The sequence below is a fragment of the Zonotrichia albicollis genome, chromosome 7 (genome assembly GCF_047830755.1).
Source record: "Zonotrichia albicollis isolate bZonAlb1 chromosome 7, bZonAlb1.hap1, whole genome shotgun sequence".
NCBI classification, from domain to species: Eukaryota; Metazoa; Chordata; class Aves; order Passeriformes; family Passerellidae; genus Zonotrichia; species Zonotrichia albicollis.
In genome coordinates, this window is record NC_133825.1 from 47892968 (window position 1) to 47910928 (window position 17961).

General features: G+C 45.1%; 1 protein-coding gene across 1 annotated transcript in view; it reads right to left on the reverse strand.

The window, feature by feature from the left end:
• The window catches only part of ADAM12 (ADAM metallopeptidase domain 12), a 190546-nt gene that overhangs the window by 20102 nt on the left and 152483 nt on the right, over window positions 1-17961 (reverse strand). The window contains exons 12-14 of the mRNA XM_074545384.1: window positions 11529-11706; window positions 5290-5379; window positions 3746-3941 (exon numbers count right to left, since the gene is read on the reverse strand). Coding sequence (XP_074401485.1) covers window positions 3746-3941; window positions 5290-5379; window positions 11529-11706 — 464 coding nt within the window. The remainder of the gene's footprint in view (window positions 1-3745; window positions 3942-5289; window positions 5380-11528; window positions 11707-17961) is intronic.

Sequence of the window (17961 nt, forward strand, 5' to 3'; positions counted from 1 at the left end):
GATGATATCACCACCTCTGAGAATATTATTTAATATCTTTCCCATGTCCAGAAGAAAAAGGCCTGGCCATAAATCTGTGATGGTCAAAGTAGTTTGATTTCACTGAATTCAGGAAATTGCAGTGTTTGGACAATTATGGTTGGGTCAGATATCTGAGGTGGGCATTTAATTTATTTTGTGTCTGTAGGGATCTCCCTGGCAAAACCTGCAAAGTTCTCACTCAGTAACAGATATTGACATCTAAATTAAGAATGTTCCTGCCTAAACAAATGGCCATGTCCATGCAACACATTTAAATGTGTTCTAATTATTAAATCAATGCCTGCCATTGGCTCCCCAAAATCATTGCTTTTTTCCCCACTTGGGGAAATACAGGAAAACAAACTGACAAACTTCCCTAAAGAATCATTTTCTTGTCAATGCAGAAAAAGCCATGAGTTTGAAGTTGAGAATCTTCTGTTCCTTGGTAACCAATGATTTCTGTCTTGAGCAGCTCTATCTGTGTCTGTATCTCCTGGAAATGCCACCACACAAAGCATCACCACTGATGTCACTGCTATCAATAGGTCAGATCAGTGCAATCTGATAATTCTGAATATGGACCAAAAAAAGGTCACCAGCAGTTCCTGCTCCCCAAAGATAAAAATGACATTAATTATGGAGAGAGAGGGTGGAGAGCTCTGGGAGCACACTGGAACCAACCTGGGCTCTGAGAGGAACTCATGGCTATTTTAGAGATTGTCCCAGGAGCTCCTCCCTTCTCCTTCCCACCAAGCTTTCCACACAGACAAGAAAGAGCAAAAAAAAAAAAAAAATTCCTGTATTTTATCTGAACCACTGTGTTGAGAGAAACAAAAACAACCCCAAGGAAATGCAAGTGCTTTTCTCGAAACAGGTTCCTACTGCTCAGCCTAATGTAAACAAGCTCTGACAGCGTTCATCATTTTCCTCTAAACAGATCTAAAAACATGAAGATTGACATTTATCATTGGGCTTCTGGACATCTGTAACCTGATGAATAAAGAAAGATGTACAAGGGAAGACATTAATAAGGAATTCAATATACCAAGTATTATTTTAGGAAAAGTTATTGTATTTTGTTCTGCATGGATTCCTCCTACTGGGAAGAAGAAAATAAGGAGAGAATGAAAATGAATTGTAATATGATTTTTCTTTAGAGGGGGGATTTTTTTTTTTTTAAACACAAAACTACTTCAACACAGGCAGTTAAAAACAGTTCTAATCAGACACAACAACCTGGTAAAAGGTTCCAGTGTATATTTTTGATACAAAGTCCAGAGACAACATCTTAGAATGTCAAATCTCTCTTTGTGCTGCAGGCAAGTCTGGAAAAACATGTAGTTTTTTAATCTGTACCATGATCTGTACAATTTTTCCAACTGCATGAGCCACCCACCTCTCTTCTCATTCCACCCCAGATCTGCCAGCTCACACTTCAGCCAGATGTGTGACAGAGCTGTGGATATTCACATCCCTGGTCTTTAAATCCAGTATATGGGCATTATTTGAAGTGTCCAAGGCCGGCTAGACAGGGCTTGGAGCAACCTGGTCTAGTGCAGGGGGTGGAATGAGATGATCTCTAACGTCCCTTCCAGCCCAAACCCCTCTGGGATTCTGGGTTTATTTTTAATTTATTCTGCCAAAAACATGGCAAGAATTAAGACTTTCAGTTCAGGTTTCTCATGCCCCTTCCTCCCTATTTAAAATCCTTCTCCTTGGGCCTTCCCAAGACAAAACCAAGAGGTATTACAGTCAAAATGTGCTTGAACTCTGTTCTTAACATAACATCTGTCTCATAAAGAGAGATGGAGCCTCCATGCCCGGCAGTGCCCATATCAAACAGCCCCAAGAAGGAAGGCAGGAAAGAACCAGGGGATCCCAGGGCTGTGGTGGAATTGCTGTGTTGGGAAGCAGGCCCAGCAAGGAGCTGCAGCAGTTCAGCTCCCTGACCTTTAGAGGAATTTTTTCTCAGCCACTGAAACCATTAACAGCCTGACCAAGTAACTTTCCACGGCATGGGAAACTGGTACAGGAGCAGATTTTTGCTTTCTACAAGAGGAAATGTCTCAGTGTGCAGGGATTATGAGTCCCAGTGTGACTCAGGCTGGGGGCTGTGATTGTCCATGGCTCTGTGAGCTCCCAGCAGCTCCAGGACACGCGTGGGACTGGGGAGTGGAGCACAGCACGCTTTGCTCCACGTGAGGAGCTCAGGTCTGAGCTGGAACCCTCCTGAACGTGCTCTGATACCCACGTGGCCAAGCTGACCTGCTGTCTGCACCACTGGGGCTGCTGCCTGAGATGCTTTAATGCTCTTTTAAAGAGAGATTGCAAAAAGTCCATGTTCTCTGGGAAGGAAACAGAGAAATTCTTCAGTAGTGTTTTGGGGAGGGAAACATCTGACCAAGGGAAACATCTGTGAGCCCTTATATTGATGCAGAGGTTTTGGAGCAGAGTTAGAGATGCTGAATTGAAAGAAGATGGAAATATTAGTTTAAAAGAAATAATTACACCTATTTCTAAGTAATCCTTCTCCTTACGAGAAAGGGTTTTTCAAATTTGAGCTAGAAGGTCAGAGATGCTGCAGGAGACACGATTTGGATTCATACCAAAATGCTGAGTTAATACTTGCATTTCAGTGCAAGGGTCACAGGGCTTTATAGAAAGGTGAACAGCTTTCTTGGGATTCATGTTGAGAACAACTCAAGAACTCATGTTACCAGACTTCTGCAAAAAGGGAGCAAATTCCCACGGGAGAACAAACCCCTTTCTGCTTCAGTGCACACCCTGCTCAAAGCACAGCCAGGAGGCAGTTTCCAGGTGACACCAGTTAATAAAACACACACAATGATCCAGGAGTCTCATGTCAGTGTCAAAAGCTGAGCCCTGGCTGGGGATGGAGCAGACACATCTGTTTATCAGATGAGCTGTTTGGAGCACAGGAGGAAGCTCACCCAGCAGCCTGAAAAGGGCTGTGATTTCAACCTGCCAGGAGCGTTCAGCACCTTGTGGGGTGACACCAGGCTGTATCAAAGTCAGGAGGAAATGATTTGTCTAAGATCACCTATCCATTTGCAGCATGTTGCTGCATGAGCCTCGTTACCTCCTGCTGCAAGAAATGAACACGACAGCAAATCAAGGCTGGAATGAATCACCCAGAGATTCCCCCATTATTCCAACAGCTACAGATTGGTGCTGCACCCTCCAGATCTTTATTCCCTCCCCCAAGCCTCTGTCAGACCTGTGTCCCTGTGCTGGTGATGCCTTGTGCAGGCTGCCCTAGAGCAGAGGCTGGACAGAGCTAAAGAACAAAGTAGGGATTTATTCACAGCATCTCCTCCATGGATGCACCTTGGGCAGCACCAGAGCCCAGCCAGGGCTGCACCCAAGATGAACCAAAATGGCCCCAAAATGCACGGCCGGGCACGGGCTCTGTCCCTGGGATCAGTTCTGCTCCATTTGCACCTTGCAGTTCATTGTCCCATCCCAGCTTCCGCCCAGGCAGTCCCACCCTGCTTGTTTTTCTCTCTGCAGCCCACGGGGTTTGTGCTCCTGGGCTGAGATTGGGATCATTTGTCATTGGTGCCCAGCTGGAGCAGGAATTGTTTTGTCTCCCTGCTCTGTGCACAGAGCTCAGCATCCCTGATGTGAGCCCAGACCCGCACACTAAAGCAGCACAGAATGGGAAACATGGAAAAGCCAAACCTGAGGCCACTCTGGCACTCACCTGGGCCCCAGAGGGTGATGCACTGCTGCTCGTGGGTCTGGCAGATGCCATTGTAGCAGTAGCCATCCACCCCGTGGCACGCGTGCCCGTCGTGCAGGTACACGTTGGCCGGGCACTGCGCGCTGGCCCCCGTGCAGAACTCGGGCAGATCACAGGAATTGCTCGACTCTCTGCAAGAAATCCCCGCTGGTTTGAGCTGCAAAACAAACAGAACTTCAGTGGCTGTGCTGTGCCTGGTCAGCCCTGCAGCACGGGAGCAGATTTCCCCCTGGCACGGCCCCAGCTGGCTGCACAGGACAGGGCAGGGATGGCAGAGCTCTGAGTGCACGGTCTGAGCATGCTGGGAGGCTGTGGCAGCCAGGAGGCTCAGATGAAACTCCACACATGGCTCAAGACAGAAGGCAACCCCAGCCCTGATGTTTGCAGGTTGCTCCTTCATCGTGTCTGAGCACAAGAGCTCTGGAAAGGAGGATCTGGTGCCCTGGGAAAAGTCAGGTCAGAGACCTTTCCACCCAGGGCAGCTGATCACAGAACACTGCGCTGTGTTAGGGCTCAGGAAGCCACCAGCACACAGGGCTGTGGATTCAGATGCCCAGCAATTCACAGCTTGGAAGGTTCAATTCAATGATCTTAAATAGATCTTGAATGTTAATGAATCTATGGAATTACATTTCCTCCTGGAAATGTTGTGATGGGCATCAACATCTCCTCAAACTTAGTCACACGATTAACTGTTTGTGCTATACCAATTTCCATGGAAAATGATATTTTTTTTTGGAATGTGCCACTCTGAACATTCACATCTCAACAGCAGCCACAAAAGTTAGGTGTGTTCTGGAGCAGAGCTGAATTTTAATCACATTGCCTTTGGTAAAAAGCAAAGGACATGGAGATAGATTGATTTTGCTAAAGAGCAATTCCTGGCTGTGAGCATCCCTTGCTGCTCCAAGCTCACAGGTTGCCACAGACAACCTGCTGGATGCTTTATTAGCCCACAGGCAAGGGATGGTCTGAGAATTCAAGCAGGTAAATGCCTGTGGTAAGTTGGCTTTTATAGAGTGTTAGGAGACCACAACAGCTGATGATCTGCTATTAAAAATACATATGCTGTTGATAGAATTAATAATTTAAGAGCCTTCCCCCCAAAAAAGAGGGTTAAGCATTTAATGCCAAGTAAGAATGAGAAAAATTAAAGCACACAAAAGTTCATGAAAAAGCAGTTTTGCATGACCAGCTGAAGGGGCCACAAAAAGCACAGAGACAATTTTAAAAAATCTGTTGATCTGCTCCTTCAATAATTTATATTTTGGGAAATTTTTAATTGCTCACATGACACACAAGTGTCTTAATGCTTATCAATACCAATTTACCTCTCCTCCATCCTTGCTTTGGGAATTTTCTAATTGCTCACATGACATGCAAGTGCCTTAATGCTTATCAATACCAATTTCCCTCTCCTCCATCGTTGCTTACTGCACTGAAGCAGGGAAAAATGCAGAATTCTGCCCTCCCCACCCCAAAGAGAGACATTTCCCCAGGTTCACCTGGCAGTCCTCGCAGCAGAGCCCATGTGCACACACTGCTCCTGGGTTCAAGGCACAGGTGGTGGCATTGCAGCACGGGTTTGTGCATTCCTGCATGGATTGGAGGGTACATTTAGAGCAGACAACGTGCAGTCACCATGAGCTGTAAATCAAGAGGCTGCCTATAGCTCTGCCAAGAAAAGCTGGGCACGAAATCATGAATTATGCATGAAATTCGACAACCTGATCCAAACAGCCTTGTCTGCCCTCAGATTCAACAAGCCCAACAAGTGTAGTAAAACCAGAGGAGCTGCTGAGGAGGGCTGGTTTATTCCAGCTATGGATCTAATCCCAAATATCACAAACAACCCGAGCACGCTGACACCAACCCAGATAGAGCGCTGGGGTGTACAGGAATCAGTGGAATGACTCCAGTGCCTCCAGAGAGGATCCAGGAGCTGCTGCAGTTGCTGAGCATCACGACCACAGCTCTGCTTTGTGCAAGCTGCTGGCCAGGCTCCTGCTTGGATGGGAGGCTGGGGCTGCCACAGAGGAACACAACGACACGATTCCATGTAATCCCTTATCAGAGCACACCAGTAATAGAGCTGTGAGATATGGAGTGGGCATGAATTGCAGCCTCTCTCACTGATACATCCCAATTTCACACTTGTGGATTAGATGGTGCCGTGTGTGGGCTCCTGCAAACTTTATTGTCAGGAGAACGAGCTCGTAAGGAGCCTCAGAAAAGAATGGATTTGTTTTTCCAAGATAATGCCCACAAGCTGCAAGTTACACCAGCTGAGCTGGAATCTCATCTCTCTCACAGAAATAGAAGCAGATAAAATTGCTCTTCAGCTGTGTTAAGTCTGTTTGACTTAGCAAGGGATCACTGACAATAGAGGCAACACAGGAGGAATGAGTGGGTTAGAGTGATGCTCTCAGCCTCTTGTTACTTCCCTGGCTTCTGAAAGCTTCCCAACTGACTCACCAGCACAAACCAGAGGGATTCTCAGCATTTCACTGTTATTTAGGTATTATCTTCCTGGATGTACAAAGCCAACTGTGCTCTGAAGCAGAGGAACAACTTCCTGCTCCTATTTCTGATCACCGGAAAGCAGCAGGCTACAGAAATATTCCTGTGCAGCTGCTGTGTGTCAGGAGTAACATTCCTCTTCTGCACAGAAGCACATTTTATAAATTCACCTCAGAAATAATCTGAGATAAGCAGGGGGGAGCGTCAGTCCCATTAAGGTCATTTTGAAGCAGTCAGCTGCAATACCCCATCCTCTGGCCCCACAGCAGCATTCCACAGGCAGACTGGGATAAAGACACAGCTCTTGGAGAGCTGTTTCAGCAGCCTCTGAGATTTCCAATTGCTGCCTCACTTATTGCTCGTTGTAGGGAATGAGCTTGGTAAATAGTTTTTGTGCCTGGGCTATCAAATTGTCAGGAATGATTTTAACATAAACAAGCGAAAAAACAAGCAAGGCTCACCAGGCTTTGGGAGGATGGAGGCTGCCACCTGAAAGTACTGCTGTGCTGGAGTTTGTTGTTGTTATTATTATTCGTTATTATAGATAACAACAGCAATGATGGGAGGAGGTTTCTCAGTGTGGCTCTCCTGGCTCTTCAGAGGAACCAGAGCAGCCCAATCCCAGAACAATTCCAGCCCCACCTAGGTGATGTCAGGCTCTGTCCTGTGGACAGGACACCTGAATTTCCCCCTCTCTTTTCTAGGAACACAGGTCAGGCCCCACTGGGACAGCCCATAACCCCTCTGTCCCTGTGTCCCCCTGGGAGCAGCCAGCAGGAGATGCTGAAGGACATTGACACCTTCCCATTCTCCTGCCTTTCCCTTGGCTTTCCCTGGGCTCCACAGGCATTTTTAGCACCTGTAAGAGTCAGAGTAAAGGAACTCACAGGTAACCCACACAGTCAGGGGAGCAGCTCCTTCTGCTTGTTTGGAACCTGCCATTTTCTAACTTCATCTGCTCATTTCTCATGGGGGATGATCTCTCCTCTCTCACCCCTTCCATTCCCCTCATGATTTTATCAGCTTATGCTGCATTTCCCTTCATTTTCTTCTTTTCCAGCCAGAGCCCTTTAGAAACTTTGAACCACCTTATTGCTTTTCTCTCAATCTTTTCTCACTCTGCTTTATCCTCCCTGGGATCAGGGAGGGGTAGGGAAAACCTGCACAAGCAGTTTCAGGCGCAGCAGATTTATAGAGGTCTGCTGGTGCTTTGTTTTGTTTTCCTATTTCTCTCCTAGTACTCTCTAACAGCCTATTTACCTTTTAGACCACTCCTGAGCACTGGGCTGACATTTTCATGAGACTATTTATTGCAATATGAAGTCTTGTTCCTCCATGGTCAGAGGCAGCTCAGAGTCCATCATCTTCTTTGTGTTTTTGGAATGTGCATCACTCCTCAGCGAGTCCCATTTCTCATCCTAATGCCTGTTCCAGCAGCCTCAGAAGGTTTCTCTGCAGTCCTTCACAGCCAGTTTTCATCTCTAGCAGCCTAACTAATACCATCAGCAAATTAAAGACTATTCCTCTTCCCAGGCTCTTTATGAAAATGCTGAGTTGTGTAGTCCCAGGACACATCTCATGGATACAGCACAGCAGATCTCCTGCCACTGCATGAAATGGGTGATTTACACCTGGTTATATTTCTCATCTTTTAAACCAATTTTTGCCCATGCAGTTTCTCTCCTTTACAGCTGCTCAATCTCCCAGAGAAGCTTTGGTGAAAGGTTTGGCCCAAAGCCTCTCTGAACCCCTCAGAGGCTGCAGTGACAGCCCTGTCCCTTTCCATCAACTTGTTGAGCCCTTCAGAGCCCTGTGATGGATTTCTAAGACAGGATTTTGTAAGACAAGATTCTGTAAGACAGGAGTTCCTGGCACAAAAGCCGTGTTGACTCGTCCCTGGCATGTCACAGCTGTTTGGGCACTCACTCCTAATTACATTTGGAAGTAATTTGTCTGACTTCTGAGTTAGCAATTTGTAGTTTTCTGTTCCTCCTTGCACCTGGTTATAAAAGACACATTTTCATCTTTCAAGCACTGAGGATTTTTAGTTCTCTTCATTCTTTTATCTTTCTATCTATAATTTACATTAACCCTCCTTCCACGGACACTGCAGCACATCAGGCATTTTTGGTCATATAGACTAAAATTGTTAGGATCATAAAATCATAGAATGGTTTGGGTTTGAAGAGACCAAAAATCATCAATCCCATGGCAGGGACACCTCCCACTGTCCCAGGTGCTCCAAGTCCCAATGTCCAACCTTGGGCACTGCCAGGGATCCAGGGGCAGCCACAGCTGCTCTGGGCACCTGTGCCAGTCCCCACCCTCACAGAAGAACTTAATCCTAATATCACTCATTCTTGGGATGCTGCAACACCACGGACAGAACTCACTGGGCAGTGAATTAGTAACTAATCACACAGGTTTTCTGGAGCCTCTCAGGTCAGAGCAGTAAATCCCAAATAAATTTAATTGCAGCCAAGCTGCATTTTTTTTCCAATATAACTAAAAAGGCAAAAAAGACAGAAAGAAGAGGCAAATCAAGGCAGTGCTTGCTGACATTAAGTGGCTTTGACTTGAAAAGGTATCACAGACGTTCAGAAATGAAAACAAGAAAGATAACAGGGTTACAAAGACATTTGCAAGCTGCTTGCACTCTATTGACTTTAAACAAGGAGATAAGGCTGCTTCCTCCACCCCTGTTACCCTCAAGAGTGAGGGGACTGTCAGGAAATCCTCAAGGCTTGGCCCAGCCCAATGCACTCCACAGCAGGATGCAGCAATATCTTGCTGCTTTAACTGCCCCCATCTCTTTTGTCTGTAGGTCCCTGTTTATCACAGGAAACAAATCCCTGATCTGCTGCTGCCTTTAATTCACATAATCAGAGAGAAGTTCAATAAAGCCAATGAGGAGAGGATGTAAAAGGGATAAGGATGCCAGCTTGGATATTATTTGACCCCCAGGTTTTGCCTATCTCCTGCTGATGAGAGGAGTCCTCTGACACATTCACTAAACTAAATGGAACAATCTTTGAAGCAGCAGCAATCTGTTTGGGAGGCAGCGATGGCTATTTCTGTTGGGAGGTAATTGGCTAGAGGAAAAGAAAAATTCTACAGGGAAGGAGGAAAGGTCTTGCACCTAAAACCTGAAGCTGCAATGAAAAATACCTGGCCAATATTAATATTTCTATTTATATAATTCCGTATACATGGATAGTGAGGCCCTGGCACAAGGTGCTCAGAGCAGCTGTGGCTGCCCCTGGATCCCTGGAAGTGTCCAAGGCCAGGCTGGACAAGGCTTGGAGCAGCCTGGGATAGTGGACAAGTGAAATGGCAGGGGGAAAATGAGATTATCTTTATGGTCCCCAACCCAAAGCATTCTATGATTGCACAGTTTCTATGGTTATGTTGACATAAACATAAATAATTAAATATAAACTTAAAAACTGTTATAAATATAAATTTGAATGTAAATAAATACAAATATAAATATAGTTACAGATATAAATATAAATGTAAATGTGGCTTCTCATTGACGGAAACAAACCTTCAACTAACTCACGTTTGCTTGAGAAATTCCAGCCAAATTCTCAAACTTCCTTTGAGTTTAGCTGATTAGCTAATGCAGAAAGGAACTTCTAGGAACAGGAGGTCATGGCCAGTGAGCTGGACAAGCCAGAGTTTGCTCTCTAAGGATGAACTGAGCACATTCTTAACCCAAGCCCTGCTTGAACTTCCCCATCTCGAATGCCCTCGAGGCTCCCTGCCCTTCTGAGACTCTGAGGTTGGAGCTGGTGGGACACAAGCAGAGAAGGCAGAGCTCTGTTTTACACCAAACCAACCCTCCACTGCCAAAACCCTGCAGGCAGGACATGAGCAGCATTTCCCAGGTGGAGTCTTGTCACTGACATATTTCCTGAAAAATAACCTTTGCAGGGTTTTTCTCCTGAGAAGCTGAGAGGCCTCAGAAAAGAAATGTAAACAATAATTATCTGATAGTGTGGAATGTGGTCTGGAGACGGTTTAAACCAACAGGTGCATCTTTGATTGGCTGCATGTGAGTTGTTTTTACCTGATGACCAATCCTGGTCCAGCTGTGTCAGGACTCCGGTCAGTCACAAGATTTTGTAATCATTACTTTTCTTTGCTGGCCTTCTGATGTCTCCTCTCTCTTTCTTTAGTAAAGTTCTAATATATCATTTTCTTTTAATATAATATATATCATAGAATAATAAATCAGCCTTCTGAAACATGGAGTCAAGATTCTCATCTCTCCCCTTAACCCTCAAACACCCCCACACACGCGTGCCCAACAAGAGGTGCAGCAAGGGGAGATGAGAATTGTTTTAATTCTATAGTTTTATAATTCTATAGTTTTACTATATAATTTTCTTTTAATATAATATATATCACAAAACAATAAACCAGCCTTCTGAAACATGGAGTCAAGATTCTCATCCTGGGGACCCTCAAACCCCACCACACACACATGCCCAGCAAGAGGTGCAGCAAGCGGAGTTAAGAATTGTTCTAATTCTATAGTTTTATAATTCTATAGTTTACAGTTTTCTTTTAATATAATATATATCACAAAACAATAAACCAGCCTTCTGAAACATGGGGTCAAGATTCTCATCCTAGGGACCCTCAAACACCACCACACACACATACCCAACAAGAGGTGCAGCAAAGGGAGTTAATTGTTCTAATTCTATAGTTTTATAATTCTATAGTTTATAGTTTTCTCTTAATATAATATTTATCACAAAACAATAAACCAGCCTTCTGAAACATGGAGTCAAGATTCTCATCTTTTCCCTCATCCCTCAAACACCAGCACACACACGCGTGCCCAACAAGAGGTGCAGCAAGGGGAGATGAGAATTGTTTTAATTATATAGTTTTATAATTCTATAGTTTATAGTTTTCTTTTAATATAATATTTATCACAAAACATTAAACCAGCCTTCTGAAACATGGAGTCAAGATTCTCATCTTTTCCCTTGTCCCTCAAACACCAGCACACACACGCGTGCCCAACAAGAGGTGCAGCAAGTGGAGATGAGAATTGTTCTAAAGTTTAATAATTCTATAGTTTTAGTATATCATTTTCTTTTAATATAATATATATCATAAATAATAAATCAGCCTTCTGAAACATGGAGTGAAGATTCTCATCTCCCCCTCATCCTGGGGACCCTCAAACACCCCCACACTGCCTTACCTCGGGCTCCCCACAGTCACACTCCTCTCCATCCTCCACGTAGCCATTCCCACACTTCTGGCCACCAAAGGACTCCTTCACCTCAGGCAGGTTAAACAGGCACATCCCCACTCCTTTCTCCAGGCTGTTTTCCAGGTCCTTCCTGCTGCAGCTGCTGAAGACCATGGGGAATGGATAGCTGGAGAAAAAACACATGGAGACAAAAGGAAGGCTGTTATAGGAGATGAAAACCTCTCTCCGGTCACACTGGTGACATTTTAGCACATCTGTGACTCAACCAGAAGATTGTGTTCACTTTTTATCTCACAGAATTGAAATACAGCAGCTCACTGTGAAATTGAGCTCAACCAATTAATAACAGTAACAATAATAATAATGATTTCTGACTATGAGTACAAGAATTTTCATTTTTTCACTTCGATTTGTAGCTGCTGTTGAGGATTAGAAGTGTTCACATTTGAAATTCATTTTCCCTCTTTTGCTTAGGGAGTTATAATGCAAATGATGATTATGAGCCTAAAGAAATGCTGGGTTTGCAAGTAGTATCCTGCATTTGTAGGACTGCAAAAGATCCTAATCCTTCTTGGAAAATTCAGCCTCAAATGGCAAAATTTATTCATCTTGCTCTGCAGAATGGCAAACTTCCTCCTCTTTTCAGGAAAAAAAAAAAAGACTAAAAGAAAAAAAACCCCACTGTTACTCGATAAGAGCTTGCTTCTGCAATTCATCAAAGCTGAGCTGGGAAACTGCATGATTAAAGCAAAGACAGTTTTTATTTTAAATCAACAGGACTGTAAAAAATTTTCAATATTATATATTATATTATATTATATTATATTATATTATATTATATTATATTATATTATATTATATTATATTATATTATATTATATTATATTATATTATATTATATTATGATAAACATATTATTTAAATAATAATTTTAAATCAGCAGGCTGAAAATATTCCTCTTTGGAATTCCCAGTGCTGAGTGCAGGTTGGGCCCTGCCGTGCAGACCCGCTCCTTTTGCAGAACACCCAGACAGTGAGAAAAAACAGCCCCATGCAGCACAAATTCCAGCAGGTAATTGCTGTTTTTCTCTGGCAGAACTCAATTCCATTTCTGCTGAGCAATGTTTGCAGTTTGCCTCACGGATGAGGGACCAAGTGACACCAGGGCCTGGCTGATGGCGCAGTGTCCTTGGTGCCTCGAGGAGCTGGAGCAGAGGCCAGAGGGAGTTCAGAGGAATAAAGTGCAGATTTATTGAGGGGCCCTCAAAGGCCACACCCTGGCAGTGCCCAGATGACTCCAAGTGGAAGCAAAAGAGCTTGGGCATGAGATCTCACATTTTTATAAGTTTTAGTCCATTTGCATAGAGGATTAAATGCCCAATTAACAGCTTCAAATGATGAAGTTTCATCCTCCTAGATTGCTTGCCCACCCTCCTCTTTTCATGCTGTTCATGCTTTGGGCCTGAAGTTTGAGGAGATTGTCCTGGAGCCTCCAGCTAGAACAGGATTGTTTTGTTTCCACCACCCTGTGAAATATTCCAGTAACATTTCATATAAAGCTAAAGCTGCACACCAAAAGAGAACAGAACAACTCAAACCCAAGGTATCATCCTGCTGTGACTGCTCTGGGCTGAGATGGAACCAGAGCCAAGGAAGAGTCTGGGCTGGAAAAGGACTTGGAGAGCATTTCATCCCACCTCCAGGGGCACCTTGCACTAGCCCTGGGTGCCCCAAGCCCCATCAGCCTGGCCTTGGACACCTCCTGTGGCTGCTCCATCCATGGATTCTCTGGGCAGCCCCTGCCAGCGCCTCCCCACCCTGACAGGGAACAATGTCCCCACATCTGTCATGTTCACATTGAATTACACTGAATCCAGGTCACAAACACAGTGTAAAACAGCTTCTCCCCTCAGACTGATACCTTTGTCCAGCAGAAACTCCCCATTTCAGCAGCTCAGGAGCCAACCTGGCCATTCCACTTTACTCACTGAGTGCTCCGTGTCACCCATGTGCCATTAGGATTGTTATCTTTGCAGACAAACAAGATAACAGACAGAAATTCTGCCCTGCTGAACTCCAGACTTCCATTAATCTCCTGGTGTTTCTGATACCCTCAGATGAAAAGCTTGTTTTGGGAATGATGATGCCCCTAGGTCTTAGAAAGGGATAATTTCTATTAAAAAGAAAGAAATGTTTGGCAACTACAACTGCAATAGAGCTTCCTATGCTGACATAAGGAAGTTAATTAGGATCTTTTAGAAGGTTATGGATACATTACAGAACAGAATATATTTTGTGCCTAGTTAAAATTACCTCTTTTACAGTTTCTTTTGCAATAAAACAGCCAGCTCATTGGAAAAGAACATAAACATGACTCTGAAGAAGAAAATAATTTTCCAATATCACTATAGGGCTTGTCAAGTTAAACTAAACAGTTTTGAGTTTCACTGACATATGACTTCAGAAAGCTAATAGGCATCTCCATGTAATAAGCTGATTGCTGGAAAATATCAATGTTTCAGCAAAATGACAGCGTCTAAGATAAATAAAGAAATTTCAGAATAGCAGGAGGTAGGAGCCAGGCTGCTAGCTGGGCCCCAAGGGAGGACAGGGAAGGTACTTGGAGTAATGGAACAGAAAATAAAGGCTCTTGGAAAACTACTGACCATTTCATATTGAGCAATTGGAGATGTTCTCAACAGGACACCACAAACTTCTGTCCTGCCCTGAGTGTGACTGGGAAGAAACCTCACAAAATTCTGTGTACGAGACTGTGAACAAGCAGATGGGTGCACATTCCTGCCAAACAGCAGGAAAAACCAAAGAAACCAAAGAAACCCAGACACACCTGACTGAGAAATCCTGATGGGGACTTGATCAGACAGGGCCCTCACATCAAAGCGTGAATAAATGAACACTGCATCATCCAGGCAAGATCCTGCTCTTCAGTGCCACACCTCTGATATCCACTGGGGTGAGACAAGGAGACACACACCTCTCAAGGAATGAAATCCACTCACGAGCACAGTTAATGCAGATTTCCATGTGACACCTCTCAGCCACACACAGATCATGATTACAGCTCACCAGGCCAAACTGTCACTGTTTCAGGGCAGCTCCTTGGCACCCCTGGATTCCCAGGAGCACTGGCGTGGATGTGAGGGGTGTCTGTCCATCAGCAGAGTCCTCTCTCTGTGCCAGCGGTGGAACTGTGTCATTGCTGATGAATGAGCTTTATGTTTCCCCCCAAAGGAACTTCAAGCTGTTTCCTATTTTGAACCCAGAGATCCATTCATCTTTGGCTTTTCCTGCTCCTGACACTGATTTCCTCAGCTGACATCAGTGCAGCACATGGCACATGATGACATTTCCTGAGACGCTTCTTCTTTACCAAGTAATCCCCAGATAAAGCAATAAAAACCCAGAAATAAACCCAGCTGGTGGAAACAGAGACACTTCAGGGTAACCACACCATGCAGGAGAAGATCCCACATTAATTGGTGCCAATTGGCATTCCATTGGAAACCTGACTGATCTTTAATGTGATATTCTGATACACAACCAGTCTTCTTTTCTTGTCCAATAAAGTTCCATGTAACAGCCACAGCACTTGATTGTTGTGATTTTAGGCTGTATTTTGTCTGTCTTTGCAATTTGAGAGCTGTTTCATCAGAAGAATGAAATGCCTGGCAGATGGGATGGGAAGGGAAGTCAGAGATATCAGATGTCAGCAGTGCTCAAACCAATGTTTGAGTGGGTCTGGAGCTTGTGAAAAATGCTGAAGGGATGGGGATGAGAAAGGAATTCATCCTCTGAACAAATTCAGGAGCTTCCTCCATTCCCTGTGAAGAAGCTTCTGATCTCACCTGGAAGGAGCTGCCTTAGAGGGGAGAAGGAAATGGGGTCTCCACAGTGAAGTCAGCCCTGGACCTGTCTCCAGGATTTCAGTGATGCCTAAAAGGGACGTTTGTGCTTCCTGTGGTAGCTCAGACACTTACTCTGTTGGAAAACCAGCTCATAAATGCCATGGAGAACATTCCAGAGGTGAAAAATTCATCAGCAGTCTTTATACTCCATTCATCTCCACTCAAGACGTTTTCTGTTACAGATCCTTATTTCTTTTTACAGTTGGAAAGAAAAAGGACACTTCAGTCCAGCCTCACTCTTATTCCAAAATGCTGTGTCCCATGCATTTTTCACACTGTCTGAATCTCTAGATTTAATACACAATGGATCATTTTGTCAAACTGTTCTGGCTGTGGGTACAACTCAACAGAACTCAAATTGTTCCCAGCACTACCATCAGTCTCCTCAGTGGTTTTACAGAGAGGAAAATCACTTCAGCCTTTCTGACCCTCTGGAATCCACAGCATTCCTTGGTGTCTCCTTGGTGCTTTAAAGATGTGTTTAATCCCCAGCAACAAATATCCCAGTTTCCAACAAAAATAGCTTTGCTGCTCCTGCAAATAAGACCTTCACAGTTGTCAGAGGATCCCTGGTAATCGATTCCTTGGGAAACAGAGCCTGGGCTTGTCCCATTCATTTATATTTCAAGCACTCCAGCCCTCCAAATGCCAGGTTCCTTTAGGCAGTTCTGCATTTAGCCTGTATTAGATGGCTCCCTCCATTAACTAAGTGAAGTGGCATCAGCACTCTGTCAAGTCCCATTTAAGAAGAGAGGATTCTTTGTTCCAGCACCTCGTTGTCCAGCACAGGCTTCTTTTCTTTTTTATGAAATATAAAAGCTCATCTCCGTCATCTCCATTCCAGAGGAATTCCCCTTCCTCAGGGGCTGGATGACAGGAGAGCTCAAGCACAGGAACTGAGCCACTGCCCCAGAAAATTACAGGCTCAGGAGATGAGACAGGCAGAGCACTGAGGAGAGAGGCAGTGGCTGCTGATCCGGGCAGGTCACAGCAGATCTGTGATCGCTGCTCAGCCTGGGATGTTCCCACTGCTGTCCTCTCACTGCTCAGCCTGGGATGTTCCCATTCCTGCCTTCCCAATGCTCAGGCTGGGATGTTCCCATTCCCGTCATTCCCAATGCTCAGGCTGCTGGGATGTTCCCATTCCTGCCTTCCCCATTGCTCAGCCTGGGATGCTCCCATTCCCACCTTCCCAATGTTCAGGCTGCTGGGATGTTCCCATTCCCGTCATTCTCACTGCTCAGGCTGCTGGGATGTTCCCATTCCCACCCTTCCCAATGCTCAGGCTGGGATGTTCCCATTCCCGTCATTCCCACTGCTCAGCCTGGGATGTTCCCATTCCCGTCATTCCCAATGCTCAGGCTGCTGGGATGTTCCCATTCCCGTCATTCTCACTGCTCAGGCTGGGATGTTCCCATTCCCACCCTTCCCAATGCTCAGGCTGGGATGTTCCTATTCCCACCTTCCCAATGCTCAGGCTGCTGGGATGTTCCCATTCCTGTAATTCCCACTGCTCAGGCTGCTGGGATGTTCCCATTCCCACCCTCTCCATTGCTCAGGCTGGGATGTTCCCATTCCCACCCTCCCCATTGCTCAGGCTGGGATATTCCCATTCCTGTCATTCCCAATGCTCAGGCTGCTGGGATGTTCCCATTCCTGTCATTCTCACTGCTCAGGCTGGGATGTTCCCATTCCCGTCATTCCCACTGCTCAGGCTGGGATGTTCCCATTCCCGTCATTCCCACTGCTCAGGCTGGGATGTTCCCATTCCCGTCATTCCCACTGCTCAGGCTGGGATGTTCCCATTCCCACCTTCCCAATGCTCAGGCTGCTGGGATGTTCCCATTCCCGTCATTCCCAATGCTCAGGCTGGGATGTTCCCATTCCCGTCATTCCCACTGCTCAGGCTGCTGGGATGTTCCCATTCCCGTCCTTCCCCCTGCTCCATCTGGAATTTCCCTGGAGGAGCAGTGCCTTGAGCTGGGGGAGACCCAAACCCCTCCAGCTGCATTGCAGCAGCACCTCAGGAAAGCTGGAACTCCTTTGGTTCCTCCAAATCCCGTCTGTCCACGCCTCAGAACCTCATTCCACCTCCCCTGAGCTCCTGCTCCATAAAACACCACAGATTTGTGTTTCCCAGCCACTCACACAATAATTCTCTCTCCATTCTCTATCCATTGCACAGCATGATAAACTACTGGCTCACCATATCCTAAAATCATTTTGATTATTATGATTATCACTTTCCAATCTCACTTTCTATTTCTTATTCAAGAGCTGCAGGATTTTTCTAAAGGATCTGAATTTTTCTGTCCCAAATATTGATGTACACACACCCAGACAGACACTATATGTAAATGCACATCTATTTATAGGGTTCCACACATCTATTTATAGGGTTCATTTCTTCCAGTTCACATCACAACCTGATTATTCAGCATTATGGCAATGTTTATACAGAGCCTTTTACCAAAAGACCCTGAAGTGGTTTACAA